The sequence below is a fragment of the Narcine bancroftii genome, chromosome 8 (assembly GCF_036971445.1).
Source record: "Narcine bancroftii isolate sNarBan1 chromosome 8, sNarBan1.hap1, whole genome shotgun sequence".
In the NCBI taxonomy this organism is placed as follows: Eukaryota; Metazoa; Chordata; class Chondrichthyes; order Torpediniformes; family Narcinidae; genus Narcine; species Narcine bancroftii.
Genome location: NC_091476.1, coordinates 10,177,730 through 10,197,701, shown reverse-complemented (window position 1 = coordinate 10,197,701; position 19,972 = coordinate 10,177,730). Strand labels below are relative to the sequence as shown.

The 19,972-nt window shown below is 40.4% G+C and overlaps 1 protein-coding gene across 2 annotated transcripts in view; it reads left to right on the top strand.

Moving 5' to 3' along the window:
- Positions 1-19,972, top strand: part of amot (angiomotin) — a 73,131-nt gene that overhangs the window by 38,268 nt on the left and 14,891 nt on the right. For both annotated transcript variants that reach the window (XM_069892870.1, XM_069892871.1), the window contains 4 exons: positions 2,599-2,743; positions 7,259-7,351; positions 15,311-15,456; positions 18,843-18,992. In XM_069892870.1, coding sequence (XP_069748971.1) covers positions 2,599-2,743; positions 7,259-7,351; positions 15,311-15,456; positions 18,843-18,992 — 534 coding nt within the window. The remainder of the gene's footprint in view (positions 1-2,598; positions 2,744-7,258; positions 7,352-15,310; positions 15,457-18,842; positions 18,993-19,972) is intronic.

The window sequence follows — 19,972 nt, the reverse complement described above, 5'->3', positions numbered from 1 at the left end:
TGCCGTGTTTTCATGACGCATGGTATAAACAGCATTATTGATTGAAAAGATCTTTCTGCACGGAATTGATGGCTGGTAGGATACAGATTTGTTCTTTCGTCTTTGGGGAAAGGCTTAAGATCAAGCCCTTAATAGTAGGAAAAAAGCATTTCATTTATCAAGCTCACCAGAATGAAGTACAGGTTAAACCTCTTTGATCTGGCAACGTGGGGACCTGGCCTTTGCTGGACCACAGAAAATGCTGGAAAACAGATATAGACTCCTAAGGGAACCCCCTATATAAGCATATCAAAGGTCTTTCTTCTTCTTTGGCTTGGCTTCGCGGACGAAGATTTATGGAGGGGGTAAAAAGTCCACGTCAGCTGCAGGCTCGTTTGTGGCTGACAAGTCCGATGCGGGACAGGCAGATACCCAGTCAAAGGTAGAACAAAGCTTAAAGCATGGTTAGAGTAGCAGTTAGCACAACGCCTTTACAGCGCCAGTGATTGGGACCAGGGTTCGAGTCCTGTGCTGACAGTAAGGAGTTTGCATTAACAGTGGCAGATTCAATCTTGTCAGACCATGGGAGTTGCTGGACCACAGAGCACTGGATAACAGAGGTACCAAAATGTAGTAAACATCCAATGTACACATCGTAGCTAATAAATTTGCCAGAAATTAGCTTGACTTCTGAAAGCCCAGAAATGGAAATGCATATCTATGAGTAAGACAACACTATCTGATGTGAAAATCTTAATTTTAATCAGCATATCAAAATACACGATTATGTCACTAATCTGGTATGCCATGCATTTGTGTTTGTAGGTGTGGCCTTTACAGAAGGCTGTAATTTTTTATACTATCATTAATTTCATTGGTCTTTACAATAGTCAATGTTTTAGGGAGACTCCTATTACAAGGCTTCAGGTATTGAATCTCGAGCAAAGAGCAACCTGCAGGAGGGAACTTGGTGGGTGGAGTAGCATTAGTGGGAGGAAAATAAATGGTCACCATGTGAGCAAGACCCAGTCTCGAAGGGTTTCAGCCCAAAACTGACTATCAATTCCCCCCCCCCCCGCCAACTAATGCTACTTGCCTTGCTGAATTTCTCCAGCAATAGGTTGTGTTTTCTTAACCTCTATTGTTCACTTTTTCCTTTTATCAGATATTCACATAAGCCCTCTATTTTATCCAAATTTCCAAAGCAGGAAAAATTGAGATCCATGACAGGAGGTTGCCCACATGGGGCGTCCACACAAGGATATGCCACACCTGCCCTAGTCCAGAGAGCTCAGTGCAGAGCAGTTATAACTGTGAACTTAATTCTTGGGTAAGAGTGTGGGGACGCAAACTCGTTAAGTTTGCACAGATATCAGAAAGCAGATTCTTTCAATTTAGTGACGGCCAACTATGTTTAGCAAATTTGTTTACAGATTTATTGCAAATAGTGTTCGTCTCAGAGGAGCCATCTGCTTCAGCTAAGATACCTAGCTTTCATGATATTCTCAGTTACTTTGGAACAGCAAGCTCAGAATCTTGCACATGCGTTGACCTTAAAAAGTTTGGAATTCTTTCCCTTCATCCTTTTCTTTCCTAAAAGAGCAGCTGGGTAGCTGAAGAGCAGTTATCATTTATTTGTTGCTGAATAGATTGTAAGCACTAATCTCATGTGGCACATTAAACAGTAAGAACAAATATTTTTCTAGATTCCTGATCATGTAAAGGATACAGATCACACCTCAATAGGGTAGCATGTGCCTTCCAACCATTATGTTCAGTAGGATTGAGGTGTGCATTAAGGTAATAAAAGTGATGAGTCATATGTTTTTTTTCCTATATCTGTTTAGAGGGGATGAGCTGAAGGCTGAAACATTTGAAGAGCTTCAGGGAACAACTGGCTTGAATGGAAGAGCTCCGAGTGAATTTTTGAGACTTGAGCAAGAGGTGTAGTTGATTGCACGTTAACTTTAGACTAAGTGGATATCAATCCTGAATGAGCATTTGGACTTCACCCATAGGAACTAAATTGGAATGAGTGGGTCCAATGGAGAATTTTGATTTCAGAGATTAAATTGATGAGTGAGATGGGGCAAATAAATCATGATCTTATTTTAATCGACTACGTTCATTTGTTTTTGCAGTTTTGGCTGTTGATGTCATTGGCTTGCAATTAGTTCATAGCAAGGGCGGCTGGAGAAAAAAAGCAAGAGGAAATAATTTTAAAAGAAGTCAGGGAGGTTGTTCTAAAGCTTCGTAAAAGCCTATTTATTCCTGGGACCGTTTCCATTTCTCTCTACAATATACTTTACTCACTTGATTCCCCCGTGGATTGGTAGTATTCTAGCAAGCTAAGCACAAGAGGTCATAGGGTTAGTCAATAAATGGAGTTTTGCTGGTGCCCCAAAAGTACATCATTCTGCAGTAAGAGTAAAATTCCACAATATCTGCCTTATTTTTAAATAAAATTGGTTGTTGTCGTAATGACTTCCTTCTGACTACGTTTTCAATGATGAAAGATGGTGTTGAAGCATTTTGCTGGTACATATGGCTGCAAGTGACAAACACTGTGTGGCAGGCAGTGGTAAAACAGTTCATTAGAAACCTTTCCTCTTGTTACAGCTGGAGATGGAGATCGAACGAGTTTCGGAAGCTTATGAGAACCTGGTAAAGTCGTCTTCCAAGAAGGAAACCTTGGAAAAAGCCATGCGGAATAAGTTAGAAGGGGAAATCCGGAGACTTCATGATTTCAATCGAGATCTAAGAGGTAAAGCGTGAATTGGTGCTTCAGTGAGGTTATAGACTTGATTGTGAGGGGTTTGGGGTGGAGGGGGGAAGGTTAGCTCTGGATTTAGTGGTTTCTATAGAAGTATCATATTCGCTGCAAGGGTACGAGGGAAACTGTCACAAATAGACTGAAGGAGTAATGTGGTAAGTAGGAGATAATTTTATGTCATAGTGAATTATCAGATCACAAAGTGTTTTGTTAGACTGCTATAGTTCGTAGTAATGGAAGGGATACTATTACAGTATGTTTCCCTGTATCCAAAGTTCTGAATACCGAAAAGTTCAAAACACCAAACTTTTTTGCATTTTTGATGGACTTATTGAAGGAAAATGTTTCATTATTGTCACGTAACGCTACATTTAGAATGTAACATAGATGAAATTCTTTAACTTTTGTCTACCGTAAGTCAGACAGAGAGAGTAGCCACTTTGTCGGATGAGAGCAGTGTGCATTCATAACAAGAAATCACGTCAGTTTATAATATCAAAGAGGGTCTTCTAAGGCAAAAACTATTGTTAATGAGGTAGATGACACTGGAGGAAACATTTGAAAAAGCCATTGAGGAGAATTTCTAATGTTTGGTGCTACATTTATTTTGTAAGCACTGATCAGGTTGTTTTTTGGTACGTATTAAACATTATTTCTTGTGTAAAGCCTTCTGTTGTATCAGTAGTTAAACAACAACAAAAAAACCCAAGCATTCTGCTGATGCTACTGAGCTACTTAAAGCCATTGTTCCGATAACCAAAAAAAACCCAACAACCAAAAAATGTCCAGTCCCAAACATTTCGGATACAGGGAAACATACTGTCCTACGCTTTTGCTTTGAGCGAATTAAGCCATTATTGTATTTTAGCTGTTAAACATAATATTGCTCTTTATATTTTAAAGAAAAATTTGGCATAGAGCATAATAACAGGCCCTTCTGGCCTATGAATCCATGCTGCCCCAAATACCCCAATTAACTTACAAACCCCTGTACATTTTGAAGGGTGGGAGGAAACTGGAGCACCCAGAGGAAACCAACACAGACACAGGGAAAACACACAAACTCCTTACAGACCGATTTGTACCCCAGCTGCTGATGCTGTGGTAGCTAACCATGCCTCCCAATTAATGCTTAGCTGTGCCTCATTCACTATAATGCATTGATGGATAGATGATGTAGAATTTTGACCATCACTTTAAAAAGCACTGCACAAACATTACACAATGAATTTGACCCAAGTACTGCAAAACAGAACATATGCCAATGGAGACCAGTAGTTTTCAAACTTTTTCTTTCCATTCACATACCACCTTTAAGTAATCCCTTACTAATCACAGAGCACCTTTGGCATAGAGATTACTTAAAAGTGGTATGTGAGTGGAAAGAAAAAAGTTTGAAAACCACTGGAATAAAGCCATCCATAACTTAAAAATCAGTGAACTTCGAAGATCCAGTGACTTGGACAGATTTTCTCTTCATTGCTGCTGTCTTTCCTCGTGAATATTTCCAGCATTTTGTTTTTAATTCAGCTTTCTGGTATTGACTTACGTGATTTTAATTTTTGTCCTGGGAATTGAAATGTCATAACTTATTTCCTTGTTTTAATCTTTTGGTAGGATAAGATCATTTGAGTTTTTTAGTTTGACAAAATTTGGTAGACCTGTTGATTTTTTTTAAAACCAGTGACCTATTGCTGCACTTTGCAATAAGCAAGGGATGTCACAGGTTTAAGAATTTCTTTGGAATGATTTTAAAGGTATTGAGCCACAATCCTCATTCTTTTTAAAACCAATGCCGACACTACCCATGTAAGAGTTTACTTGTAGTATTACCACAAATAAATCAATAAGTTCAGACGAAGAGGCAATGAAAGTGGGAGGAAACTATGAATAAAAACAAATGACCAGGAAAAAAGTTATGGATCTTAACTTTCAAGTTTTAGTAAGACCTTGGTTGCTTGTTTGTTTTGTGTTTGTCATTGAGGGGCTTTTGAAGATCAGGATATATACTGTAACCCCAGATTTAAATTTAAGGAAGGGGGAATTGAAGATGGAAGCCATTTAGTTTATTAAAGAGTAAATATTTGGCTGAGGAGGAACTAATTTTACAGTTGCCATAGTGGGTACTTTCTCCAATACACGACTGGTGCCTTTTTTAATCTTTCATGACATGTGTCGGTAAGGCTCGCATTTACATGCTTTCCATCTCTCATTGTCCATGGTTAGGGGTGGCCGTTGGCTGACTTTATTTACACTGTTGCAAGCTAATAATGCTTATATTCTTAGGGAAAATATTTATAGATCACTAAATTTGTTGAAGAATATCTGGTCAAGATGTACTGGCAAATAGATTGCATGATATCAAGGCAGGAGTCCAGCATTCATTCAGAGTTAAATGGACAAAGCTTGGGAGGGGAAAGGCATTCATTTCACTGATTTATTAAAGGGGGTAGAAATAAATAACTGTTTCTATCTTCTGACTATATGGTTAAACTTGTTATGGAGTGGACTGGAGACAAAGGTTGAGTTGTGTATGGTGAAATAACATGCTGGCACATCCCGTTGAATGGAGAGAAAAAAATGCTTTTCCCACAGTCTGGGATAAATGGACGAGAACTGTGGTTTTCAACTTTTTTCTTTCCACTCACATACCATTTTAAGTAATCCAGATGCCATAGGTGCTCTGTGATTAGTAAGGGATTGCTTAAAGTGGTATGCGAGTGGAAAGAAAACATTTGAAAACCACTGATGTAGACGAACCAACAATGTGTGTGAAAGAATGAAGTTGTATGGGCAACACGAACAGGATTTCAGATGAACTCATGGGACTGGTATTTGGTAATAGAGACGAGTGAAAATGTGTACTAATTCTTATGTATGCTTATGGAAATGATCTTGGTTCACCAGCGCAGCAGAAATGCAAAACAGAATAACTTTGGAAGTTTGAACAGTAAACTGTACCTTGTTACTGAAAATAGGGGATTCATGAAAGGGTTCTTAATAATATTGGACACGAGTTGAAGAGATTGAAAGATCAGTGCAACTATATTACAGCGCCAGCGACCTGGGTCCAAATCCAGTGCTGTCTGTAACAAGTTTGCACATTCTCCCCGTGTTTGCGTGGGCTTCCGGTTTCCTCCAACTCTAAAACACATGGGGATGTAATTGGGCAGCATGGGTGTAAATAGTCAGATTTGGCTTCTATCATGCTGTAAATAAAAAAATATTTTATATCGACCTTTAAAGCCTTGCATTGAAAGTCTGATCCCTACTTAAAAGCAGATAGTTATTGTTGTATGTACTATATGAAATACTTTGCCAGGTGTTGGCTTGTAACTCTCTTTCAAGCAACTCTTCGTATGCATTTGGAAACTTACTGTTTACAGATTGTGCTTCAGTTGCAATTTAAGTGTTTCATGTTTAGTGGCAATTATTGATTTAGTGTTTCATTAGTGGAAGGAATGTTTTAACACTTCATTGATCAGAAATAGCTTTGAAAGTGTTTCTGCCGAGAGTCCTGGTGTAGAATTTGTTTATATTATAACATAAAATATAAAACGATTGATTTTATATTTAAACATAAATATGATTTTGATGCAAAAGCAATTTGTAAATCTTGCTGGCAATCCTTGACGAACTTCAAGGAGCTCTACAATAGGAGTGATTGCCTGGATATTGCAGGGTTCAACAGGAGAACAAAGGCCAATCCTACCCACGCATTTTCCATTTTAAAAATGGCTGCTTCTGATAACATTTATGGCTGATATAGTTTTATAAAAAGCAGGATACTACAGGTTGGTAAACGTGTTATCAATCGTGGGAAAAAAGTTGCAGAGCCATTTTTTAAAATCATGATAATGGAGCCATGTTTAATATATTTTGTTAAAGGGAAGTCACATGACGAAGGAATGAAAGGAGGAAGTGGAAGAAGTTTTTGTTGTGCAACTTGTAGCCACAGATTATTTCTCCAACTGGTAGAGATGTAATTGAGTGAATGATCTCTTGTGTTTAATTTATGTTGTAACTATATAGCAGTCCAATGGCAAATTCACCAACTTTGATTGGTTCTGAAGCCAGATATACCTGAAATTAAAACCTTGGTGTCGATTCAGTTGATGACTGGTGAAGCCTTCTTTCCCAAAACTGTATTTACAACTACTCAACAAATTTGCTTTCAGCAGGTTTTTGTGACACAAATTAGACCTGCCACTGGATGTTGGGGTTGGCCATAGATTTTGGCTGGAGTTTGACTACGGCCTGTTAGAAAAAATAATCCATAGTTTGGACTGGCTTTTCTCAAAACTGGTGTAGATATGGCCGAGTGATCGATCGTACATTATAATTGAGACCATATGGAGATGTAACTTGACCTGTATCTGGTTTTGTCTGAACTCTTTCAGAGACAGTTTTGTATTCACCTGCTATAAGGTGACAGTTTAAGAATGTTATTATTCACTTGGCTTCAAGACTTTGCCATTTCATCGTCTTGTGTTCTGTGATTTGCAGATCGTCTGGAGACTGCTAACAAACAGCTTACTGTTAAAGAATGTGAAGGTTCTGAAGACAACCGAAAAACTATTGCTCAGCTCATTGGTCAGAGTAAGTTGGCTTTTCTTGTTTGAACTCAAATAAACAATTTAATTCGATAACCTGGACTAGTGCGAGAGCCTGGGAAGTAATCCACAATCATTGAACCACTGAAAGAATTCTATACTGACTTTTTCCATGAGCCTTTGAAGTGTTGAGTCACATGTTGTCATTGTGGAGCTGTATACAAATGGCAAAGCCTTTTGTTGTTTTTACAGTGACCCTACTTACAGCGGGCATCAGTGTTAATGCACAATGCAACCAAATCTTCCCTCAGCTACTGGCATGGTGACGACTAAATTTTGGAATTTGATGGACTGTCCCAATCTTTGTTTCATGGCTTTTGTGAGCCACTGCGGCACGAATAATTCTAACGCAAAGTCCACAGACCGTACAACAGGCTGGGTCATATCACCACTGTTTTCACATACTATTTTTAAGAAACTGGGGTCTTGCTAAAGCACCAAAATGTAGCTGTTCTAGTCATTTACCTTGACTCCACATTTCTGTCTTTTATGGGAGAAATGACATAAATTGTCTGTTTTAATGACTTCTTGTTCACTGCCGCCATTGGCTACTAAAAGCCAACCTCTAGAAGATGCCAAAATATGATCGAGGTTAAGATTCCAGTTATATTTTTGATATTTTATCCTCTGCAGCCCATAAACAGGGTGAACATGGGTCACATTTAAGTTGCATCCATATTTGTGGCTGCAAAAAAAAAATGGCAGCATAACCGGAACTCCTGCAATGGCAGCACTGCCGCTGGTGTGGACCCAGGGGTGCAGAGTGACAGCACACTTCCACAAGGTCCTACTCCCCAGCCATGATGCTGACAGGTCTGTACAGGCTTTAAAAGGGCTCTTAAAGGAGCTGATGCTGCATTTTTAAAAAGATTCCTGCAACCATGCTGCACAGCATGCCATGAGGGAGCAGTGGACCGGCGCAGGGCACCAGAAACTAGTAGAACCCCCCAACCCCCCTCCCCAAGCATGGGAGACGACCTGACAGGGAAGGTGATCACAGCAGCGAACCAGTCAGAGGTTCAGTGGCTGAAGGGCCCCCACAGGCTGCAGGGTATTGGAGGGTTGAGGGTGAAGGACCTTCACAAGCCACGAGTTGCTGGTGACCTGCGGTTGAAGAGCCATCACAGGCTGTGGGCTGCAGGAGTCTGGCTCAGGGGAACCCAGATTCGAGATGGTGGTGAGGGCAGGAAGGGCCTCATGTTGGGAGGTTTGGATGTGGAGCTCGGGCTGCCGATGCTTTGAACTGGAGTCTGTGAGGCTGCGGGAGCGCTGGAGGCGAATCCACAGACACTTAGTGTCTCTTTTGCTTCTTTCTCTTATTGTTAGGGGCACTGGACCACGCACATGGCAGATAAAAGTTGAAGAATATCACATATATTCTTATATTATTACATGTTAATAGAGGGAACCTTTGATTGGTGGGCAAATTATTGTACTTTTTCAGCCATTGGTGATGTTTGCATTTCATTTTTCCGTTGCTCTAATTTAGCAACAGGCAGCCAGAAAATTGCAGATATTTTGTTTGCTGACTGTGAAACCATAGTCTCCAACTTGGATGCCTGTCATATTTGGAGGAAGCTAATAATAATCCAGCAACAGTGGTGTTTCTGTTTCAGTTATCACTTGATCATCCCACAGTGTACAGCCATGTGAAATTTTCATGCTGTGTCTGGTGGAACTGAGAAAAATATTCTATTCTTTCACTTTGGATTACGTCGAGCATTCTGTATCAGTTGATTTAAATTCTTCAACCTGTTCAACTTAGATGCTGACATTTAGTCCTGCACTGAATTCTGGATGTATTTAAATGAGCTGTTTGCTTCAATCACCATTATGTCTAATAATCTCACTGCTTTGGGAATTCTTCCTGAGATCTCATGAGTTCCCCGGGGCACTCCGGTTTCTTCCGCTGTGTGACCGCTTAGTAGGTCAAGTATTTGCTGCAAACTACCCCTGGTATAATTGGGTGATGGGAGAACTGAGGGTAGAACACGGGCATGTGGGCAAGAATGAATTGTAGGGGAATGGGGCTGATGAGATTGCACTGGAGACCTGGCATCAACTCCTTGGGCTGAATAGTCTTGTGTGTGTTTTTTTTAAGGAATAAGAATCTTTGTGGTTTTTTTTACACAAAAAGCTCGACTGTTTACATACACTGTTTTTGTACTTTTAAGTGTTAAATTTGTAAGTCTGAATCATAGCCCCAAGAGTGGCTTTGAATTTCCACACTCCATTCTGTCAATTCCTAAAGGCATTCCCACATCAATGTGGCTGGCAAGTTTAATCTTTAATTCTTCAAATGTTCTGCGCTTTATTTCCAAGAGAGAGCGCCTGGTATGTGTATCGAGCTTTGATGTGTAACAGGCACCCTGCTTTAAAAAAAAATGTCCAGAATTTTGCCTCACACAAAGGAGTTATCTAATTACGCAGGTTACTAAAATGTCCCCTGCTGCATAGGGAGGCCACAGTGTCAGGAGAACTGAAGGCCAGAGAAAGCTTGGATTTTTCCCTCTTTTTCTGCTCTTTGTTAGAAAGGAGATGTAATTTTGTTTAACCTTTTGAGAGACAAATGTTTATCAAATGGGGAAAAAATGTGACTGCAGTATTATGAAATACTGGTGTCTTGGGAGTCATTGATATGATCTGGAATCAATCTTGCTCGTTTAGAATTTAATTTTTTTTTATAAGATTGTTCTAATAAATGATGGGCTGTCATAATCAAGTATGTAAGTGCCCATGTTCTAACTTGAGTGTTCTGGCTGTTGAGAGCAAACATTCCACGATAAAGGAGAGCTGTGTGGAACAGAGTAACTACCGCTTCAACTGCTGGAGTTTTGTTTTGGCTTACAAATTTAGAAATTACCCTGTGCATACCAAATAGCTAATCTGTAAGTTTCCCACAGAATTTCCAACAAATGCTCTTTATCGACCATTTGCAAGGTGGAGTTTTCACAGTAGGTTTATATAAAAAGATCATCATTTTTGTAGCTGTTAAATTCTTGTTAGTCACGGAAAGCAGAGCCGGTAGAGATTTGCATGCCTATCCACGCTTTTATTTCTTTTGGGTGGTCAGACTTTTCGTTAACACGTTCATCATAGCCAAACTCTTTGTGTGATAAATTGGTTCCATTTTATTTATCTTTTGTTTAATCTATTGCCGTGGTGGAATAAATAAATAATTAATCTGTCCTTTCTCAGGTTTATCATGACATCCACCTGTAAAAAGGAAATATCTTGGCTCCGGGTGGCGCCAACGATGGTTCCAAATGTTCACTTCCCAGCATGGTGCTTAAATCTAGTGCTGTGAACTAATGAGTCCTTGTCCTTTCATACAACTTTGGTCTCCCCCAGAGTGGAACTCTTCATTAATTGTGACGTGACACGTGGCCTCCCTACAGTGTTAGTGGCTAAGATTGGTCCTCCACACGCAGACGTTGAGTTGAATTGGGGTGGCCACTCAACGTGCTGACTGGATGCCTAGCATTCTAGTCGTGCAGAGAAAAACATCGAGTTTAACAAAAACTGTATACCTTATATCTTGATTGCAGAGTGGTGCCCTTCAGCAAAAAAGCAATGGGTATCCTGGAGGGCTGAACATTAGTAACCTATAATGGTTGTTGAATTACTGGTTGGTAGAGAAACCTTTGGTTGGCTGTCCTGTTTTCTCTGAAGTTCAAGAGAGCAAGGGTTCAGCAATGGAGCTGCTCCAAATCTGCGGTTAACAGTAATTTTATCCTATAAATTATTTTCATCGTAGTGAAACTATTAAACAGATCGGATATTTGGTTACGACATGTGAAATTATTTTTGGCTGTCACATGGATAGTTCTTTCAATTGTGAAGTATCTATGGCATGGAAGCACCAGTTATCTTTGTGTACTTAGCTTGAACGAGATAGAACAGCACCAATTACCTACCTACGAGTGAACAAATCTCAACTTCATCCAGTTCCCGTACATACATGGATAGCAAACAGCAAAAACCATAGATGTTGCAACTTGGGTCAATTATCTTGCAGGATAAATTGCAACATCCATGACTATCCAGTAGGTGCACATGTGCATGTACAGGGACTGGATGAAGTTGGGATTTGTTTAACTGTGATGCTACAAATAGGTAGGTAGCTAATTGATGCTGTTCAAGTCCATGCAAGGTAAATGGCTAGCTGAAGGTATGCAAAGATGGCCCAGGGCACCAGACACGGGAAGAACCCTTCGCTGTTGAGAAGAAGAAGCAGAGTCGACCCAACAGGACGGTGACCTAGAGCTGCGAATCGTCAAGGGGCTCACCGGGTGAAGGACCCGCACAGGCTGCTGGCAATTTGTTGTCGAAGGCTGCGGGTGGCTGGAAACTGGTTTATGGGAACCAGGATTGATATGGGTGCTGAGGACTTCCTGATTGTATCAGAAGTATTGGATCTGGTATTCAGGTTGCTAATGGATTGAACAGGAGTCTGCGTGGCTGCAGGAGTGTGCTGGAGGTGAATCCACGGCCACTCATTGACTCTGAAGGGGCTCTTTTGCTTTGTTTTCTCTCCGACTCTAAGGGAAAACTAATGGCGACTCTTAGCCTTAGATAGGCCGAAAGCAATTTTGTATAATTTGACAGTGTAATATGACATGGCTTCATATGAAAGGAATATCCATTAGACCGCCAACAATCACTGTAATAACCAAATATCTGATAATACTTTTGATTATTAGCTTAACTGTGATTAAAAATGATTTATAGATACAATGAGCATTTACCACAGATTTGCAATGACTCCAATACGGTACCCTAGTTCTCCTGACCTCATGGCTTAATGATTATACCAAAGATCCACTGAAAAAATTAGGACAGCTAACTAAAAGTTTCTTTACTAACCAGTGATTTTGCAGTTAATTGGTGCGTCGAGGGGGAGTAAAAGACGATGATTTCCCGCAACCCTGATTGAAACTCTTTCTCTCCCTAGAATTGGGCTGTTTAGCAGATCCTGAGTTTGTACTTTGTTATGATGTCTGCTAGGCTGTCAGTTCATACATGAGCCTTGGGTTTAGTTTCCAGTAATGAACTGCAGATGCTTAGTAAATATATATCCAGAATGATGCCATCTTATAATCAAGCACTATGGTGGACAAATTTCCCTGTGGCTCCACGTATACAGGTTGTGCAGGAACAGAAATGGACCTGAAACACAAAATCCACAAAACAATTGTTCAACTGCATATTTTAAAAGCATAAGCATTGGAGGGTATCAGGCTATTTCCTTGTTAAACAATGGATTTAAAGTTGATTAATATGTGTGTCCTGTGTGAATTCCAATGATAGTTCAACAGGAAAATTCTTGGGTGTGTCCATACCAATGCCTGAAAACCAGTTAGACAAGTGAAATGTTTTATTAAATTTAAATTGGTGGCACATTGCATCTCAATGCAATGCACCATTCCTGATCCACTATAACTTGGATTAATGTAACATCTGTCACCTGGGTGGAGCTTTGGAAGATGGTCAGGCACAACCCGGTGTCAATAATTTGAGAAACCTTCATGGATTAGTTGGAGTGAATAAGGTAAATAATTTTGGTGTAGATTGTGTAAAATTCCAAGCAAGCTGGGGGAAATTCTGAAACATAAACTGCTGACAATTGGTTAGGAAGGGTGGGGTAAAATGCCAATATTTCAGTATTTGAAGACTGATCAATCCTATCAGAACTTCTGGGGCTTACCATTTGGTGTCTCACACACAATTGGCAATTTATCCATTGCAGTTTTGTTACAGAGACAGGACCAGAGAAAGGATAAGCCCAAAGAGTCGCATCTGGAAGAATTGAGAATCCAGATTAAACCCTTCCTGCACTCCTGACCTATTTTCCCCAGTTATCTTAAGTCTATGTCCCTTGACTACGAGTCCTCCTGCCAATAAAAATGGTTTCACCTTTATTGTATTGAGGTTGTTCCTAATTTTGAAAATGTCTATCAACTTTTCCCTTAGTCACCTTTCCTCCGTAGATGAAAAATTTCTGTCTCTCTGGTCTTTTTGTATCTCTTCACCTCTACAAATCAAATGATGGCACTCGAGGGTTAGAATAGGGTTGAATTTTGTGAAAAAGATGCTGAAGACTTCTTAAAAGACTTGATGTATCCATTCATTGGAGCTAAACCAAAGGTATGAAGGCAATATTTGATTAGAGATTGGCACCAAGAAAACGATTTCAGAATCAGGATTTATTGTCATGAACAAGTCATGAAATTCGGTGTTTTGTGGCAGCGTCAGAGTGCAAACATTCATATTATAACCATCTTATGACATTGCTATAAACAATAGAATAAAATAAAATAACAATAAGTGCATGAAAAGTAAGGCAGTGTCTTTGATTATTCAGGAATCTGATGGCAGTGGGGAAAAAGTTGTCCTTGTGCCACTGACTGCTCAACTTTAGGCTCTTGTACCTTTTCCCTGATGGTAGCAGAGTGAAGAGGGCATGTCCTGGGTGGTGGGGGTCTTTGAGGATAGAAGTTGCTTTTTTAAGACACTGCCTCATGTAGATGTCCTCGATGGAGTAAAGTCTGGTGCCTGTGATGTCGCAGGCCGAGTTAACAACCCTCTGGAGTTTATTCTTGACCTGAGAGTTGGCGCCTCCATATCATGCAATGATGCAACCAGCCAGAATCCTCTCCACAGTACACCAGTAGAAGTTTTCAAGAGTCTCCGGTGACATACAGAATCTCCTCAGACACCTCAAAGTAGAGCCACTGGTGAGCCTTCTTTGTGATTGCAGCAATGTGGAGACTCCAGGACAGATCCTGGGAGTTGTTGACATCCAGAAATTTGAAGTTCTTGACCCTCTCTACTACTGAGCCCTTGAAGAGGTCGTGTTCCCCTGACTTCCTCTTGAAGTCCATAATCATCTCCGAGATTTTGCTGACATTGACCACAAGTTTGTGGTTACACCACTCACGAGCTGATCTTTCACCCTCCTGTATGCTTCCTCATTGCCATTTGTGATTTTTGCCAACCACTGGTGTCAACTTGTAGATGGCATTGGAATTGTTCTTGGCCACACAGTCGTGAGTGTATAATGAGTAGAGCAGTGGACTAAGCACGCATCCTTGGGGTACGCCTGTGTTGATAATCAGTAAGGAGACATTGTTTCCAATTCATACTGACTGTGGTGTTCCGATGAGAAAGTTAAGGATCCAGTTGCAGAGAGGGGTACAGAGGCCTTGAGTGCTATTGGGCAGTAGTCATTGAGGCAGCTCACGCTACTCTTCTTGGGTACCGGGATGGTTGGTGCCCTTTTGAATCTGATGGGAACCTCTGACTGCAGCAATGAGAGGTTGAAAATATCCATGAGCACTCTAGCTAGTTGATGCAGATTTTCAGTACCCTGCCAAGGCCTGATATCTTGTGAAGGTTCACCTTCTTGAATGATGTTCTGACGTTGCCCTCAGAGACAAGTATCACAGGTTCCGCAGCTTTTTAAGGGATTCTAGTAGGCACTGTTTGGTTCTTCTCAAAGCGGGCATAGAAGGTGTTCTGGACTTGAGATTGCAAATGTGTTTAGTTGCGTGAAAGTATGTTGATGAAGTGGGTAGAGGATTGAAAATTGTAGCTGCAATCCACGAGCAGTTGTTTGAGGCTGCATTGTTTTGCATTACTGCCATCTACATCAACGAAAGTGTTCATGAAATTCTGTGCTCTTCTTTGAAGTAATCTCTCAGAAGTGCAGATGGGGGATTTGTGATATTATTCAAGCCCCTATCAGTTGCCATCCTATCTAATCTCCATTGCCCTCTTCATTTTTGGTGAGATAACATTCGATAGAGCTATAGTTAATCGATATTATCTGTTTAACACTCAATCCTATGCCAGTGAAGTGTGCCCAGTCGAACTCGCATCTCCTGTATTTTAAGTAAGGACTTTCCTGTTTTCTGCAATGAATGCTTTTGTTTTTCCCCTCCAGACAAGGAAAATTTGAGAGAAAAGGAGAAGCTGGAAATGGAGCTGTCTGCCCTCCGGACCACCAATGAGGATCAGAGAAGGCACATTGAAATCCGTGATCAGGCTTTGAACAACACCCAGGGCAAAGTGGTGAAGTTGGAAGAGGAGGTGAGATGAGATGATTGGATGCTGTTGTCACTTCCAAGACGAGTGGCAAGTCCTCACTTCTAAACACCTCTGGCAGTTAGATCTAAATAATTAGACTTCACATTTTTGCTGATATTATTTTCAGAATTTCAAGTGTGAGTCTTTCCCTGTGCATGTACTGTACACCACTGAGCTAGCAGTGGAAGAATCATACCCTTTAACATTCCCTCGTGATCTCCACCAGAAAATGGATAAGCGATGGTGGAAGACAATGATATCCTAGCCCTGATGGGCAGCCCCAGAGCCACAAAAGCAGAATGAACGTCTTTTTTTGTAATGCTTGGTTTTTGGCTCCATGGAATTTCTTGCCCCACCTAGATCAATGAGTAACAAGAAAATCTAAAGAAGTGAGTGAATTTTCAGATGGAATCCCTTTCATGTATGAGGTAGACAGAACAGTGACATGATTGTCTACTTTGTTTTTAAACAAAAAATGGACAGTGATTGTCAACTTTTAAATGATAGTGTTTGTAAAAAGAAAGACTTGTAGGTGTATCTGGGACACAGCAGCAGAGCTAGTGAAACTCCTGCCTCTTGGCTTGAGTGTTCAATCTTGACCTCGGGTGCTGCCTGTGTGGAGATTGTGCTTTCCCTCTTATTATATATGTTTCCTTTCACATCGTTCGGTATGTTAATTAGTTTCAATAAATTATCCCTACTGAGTAAGTGAGAGGTAGAATCTAGAGGCATTGATAGGAATATGGAGAGAGTAAAATGTGGGGAGAATAGTGTAAGTAAATGAGTGCTTTGATGGTCTGCATGGAGTTAGTGGGCCAAATGAGTTGTTTGTGTGGTGTACAACTCTTAAGATCTTCCATCAACTTGCCTAAAACCTTTCTGTTTTGCCCATACTGCTGTTGATCAGATAACAAAAGCAAAACTAGGGTGCAGTGCATGGAGGATTGGGTCCAGAAGCTGTTGGGATTTTTTTTTGGCACCATTAGATGCAGGACTTGCCAGCAAGAGAAATTAACATGTAAACCAGCAGCACATGAGTGTGCTTTCTCTCAGTGTTTGCTCTATTTTTAGTTCATACTTCTTTTGCTGTTTAACTGTTGACATTTCTATCCTCGCATGTATTTAGAGAGAGTGACTAATTTACAAATCTTTCATTACATTCCCCATTACAAAATAGTTTGAGGTCACATTTATTAAATCTTTTCTCCATTCCCTGACCCTGAAGGAGGTACCGCCCTTCCTGGCTGTAATTTCATACACTACAGATGTGGAGTTATTGTCTTGCATCTCTCATCATAAATGGTTGACTTACCCAGGTCAAGAAATTTAGCTCTGGTTCAAGTAGAAACCTAAAATAACGTGGAGAATCACGACTGGAGGAATTACACCCAGTGACCAATCCAATAGTACATCAGCAATGCTTTTACAATGGATGTATGTTCCCAGAATGTCACAAATTTAAACACTGGACATTTTGTGATCAAATTTACAATTATGTTTTTTTTAAAAAAAATTCCCTTTCATTATTTGCTTTATTTTTGCTTTTCAGTTCAATTCCAAAAGTACGCAACACTAGTAAATTGGACACATGCATTCATAATACATATTATATTGTGACCACAATTAAATTGGGAAATGTGGCAGATATGTGTGTGTACATAGTAGTAGGGTCTTGTAAATTGCTGGTTAAGCAGTTGGTGAGAGTATTCCTTGAATGGTTACTTCTAGAATCTTGAAGTTCCTGATCATCAAGCAGTGTTCATGGAATTTTTTTTAATGCCCTTCTGAATCATGTGCCCCAATATTTATGGGATAATGGGAAGATATCTAGTTGACGGATACTGAGGTCCTGTTGAATATAGTATGGAGGAGCTTCCAGATGGGAAAATTAATTTGTAGGATAGTGCAAACCCTGACCTTGGGGAACAGTCTCCATCTTTCATAAGACAGGGTTGGAGGGTGTGGTGGAGAAATTTGCGTATCGAGTTGGGATTTGGTGAAGTGGAGAAACTGAGGTTGCGGTTAGAAAAGTTTTGCTTGGGGCAGGGGTCGGCAAAGTGGTCTATGTTGACCCCTGGGAGTCGATGGGACTATCCGGGTGGGGGGGTGGGGGTGGGTGTCGATAAATGTCTAGGCTATAGAGAAATCTATCGTTGATATTATTTATTTATTTTACTTGCTTGGGGGTCAACGAGAGATCAAGGATTCCATGAGGTCGATGTTTGCTGACCCCTGGCTTAGGGGAACCCCGTTGATTTTTTTCTCTCTCCTTGCCCACAAGGCTATCTATGTAAAGCTCTTAACATCTTGTGCCCAGCCATGCTTTTTAGATCCTGAGGAGCATGTTCACCACTGCTAAATGGAAATATGACTCAGTTGTGCCATGAAAGGAGAATTTAAATATGCAAATGAAATTTCTCCATTGTGATATATGTACATTGGAACTTGGTAACTTAACACTGGGAAAGATACATTATCCTGCTTCCCTCATCTACCTGTCTCCTGCATGGGTCTCGTGATATTGGCGTTACTATTAACTCCTTATAATTTGTATAATAAAATATTTGAAAGATAGTATCTTGGAAGATGTTACAGTTGTGCTAGATAACAACATGCTTGTTGTTCTAGATTGGAGCTTGAACCCTAACTTTATACCTCAAACAAATGTGTCACTAGATCAGTGGTTCTCAACCTTTTTCTTTCCACTCACATACCACTTCAAGTATTCCCTGTGCCATCGGTGCTCTGTGATTAGTAAGGGATTGCTTATGGTGGGATGTGGGTGGGAAGAAAAAGTTTTAAAACCACTGTTTTAATCGTACCTCATTGACTTGTTATGTGCACGGTTTCCTAACTCCAAAGGAAATGGGCCAATGACAATTTTTCTCAAGCAAAATATTTCAGTAACAATTGGGTCTAGAGCAGCGGTTCTCAACCTTCCCGTCCCACTCACATCCCACTTTAACCAATCCCTTACTAATCACAGGGCACCGATGGCTTAGGGATTACTTAAAGTGGGATGTGAGTGGAAAGAAAAAGGTTGAGAACTGCAGCACGAGATGAACCAGGATAAAGAAGTGAATTTAGAACATTCACAAGAAAGCATGTTCTTTCCATGTGTGCATAAGGCCGTTCAACAGGAATGAGTGCAGACTTAATTCTGTTTTTGCATTGCTCCTGTTGTGAGTTAGGCTAAACAGAAATTAAACCTAGCTCTACAGATGCTGTAAATAATCTTTGAGCCGAGGCAACGCTTCCGTGTGTGAGGAGAGGACTTGGCGTCACAGACTAATTGTGTAGGAAACTTGACTGGCAATGTCTCGAGATTCACAGTCAGTGTAGATTTGATGGCTGACCTTTACTAACAATTCTATCCTTTTGGGTTACAGCTAAAGAGGAAGCAGGTGTATGTGGACAAAGTAGAAAGAATGCAGCAGGCATTGATCCAACTTCAGGCAGCCTGTGAGAAGCGGGAACAGCTTGAACACAGGCTGCGAACCAGGCTCGAAAGAGAACTGGAATCCCTTCGAATGCAGCAGGTACACTGTAACTTCCTCCCAGCTTTGTGTTCGTGCCATTTAAGTTCAGTTTCATGGAATTGGTGGAGCTATCAGTTAGGTTCAAGTTATTACTTTCCTCAGAATTTTGGATGTTTGGGGTCCAATGCCTGATGGTTAGATATTATGCAGAACATGGCTTGAACTAATTGATCAAATGATCTTTTGATCCATCTTTTAAACATTGGTGTGTAATCAGTAACTTTTTTTAACCTTTTCTGCCATTGCTTGAGGCGAGAGAATGTCATCTGTTTCCCCCACTATAAAATCAGTACTATGCAATGTGTGAAAGTTGGTAAAACACAAAATTGCAGAATAATTTATCACAAAAAAATGATCAATACAGCAATTCTGCTCCATGCAAAAGCATCCTCTCATCCCTCACTACATCAGCACTTCTTCACCTGCTTACCCAATGTTTAAATGTTCAATAATCTTATCATTTACTGAGTCAGTATTCCATATTCTACCTGTGTTCTGAGGAAAGAATAATATCCTTTATGGGATTTATTAACGCTTATCTCATGGGATTACAGAAGTAGACAGTGAGAGAAAACAGGTTTGGGGTTAATAAACCAGATATCTGAGCGTTCAAGTCCCATTGTGGCAACTGAGGCATTTAAATTCAATTACATTTGCCTGTGAATGTGATTCAGGAAAATACAAAGCCTACGTAATTCACTAATGTCATTTAGAGTTGAAAATCCACCAATCTACTCAGGCCGGAATGTGATTCTGGAGTGGGGTGAGGTCTGCGAAGCTGCTATCTCTGCTAACAGGAGGGGCTTCCCTTACTTCCTGACTCACTTCATTGTGAATAATGACTACTCGGAGATATTACAGAATGGACTTTTGTTGTACTGTATTGTGGTATCAGTCAGAATCTGTGAGAGGAAGGAAGAAAATTGAAAGAAACAAACAACCTTTCAAAATGAAAGACAATTCAGATCCTGCCATTATTA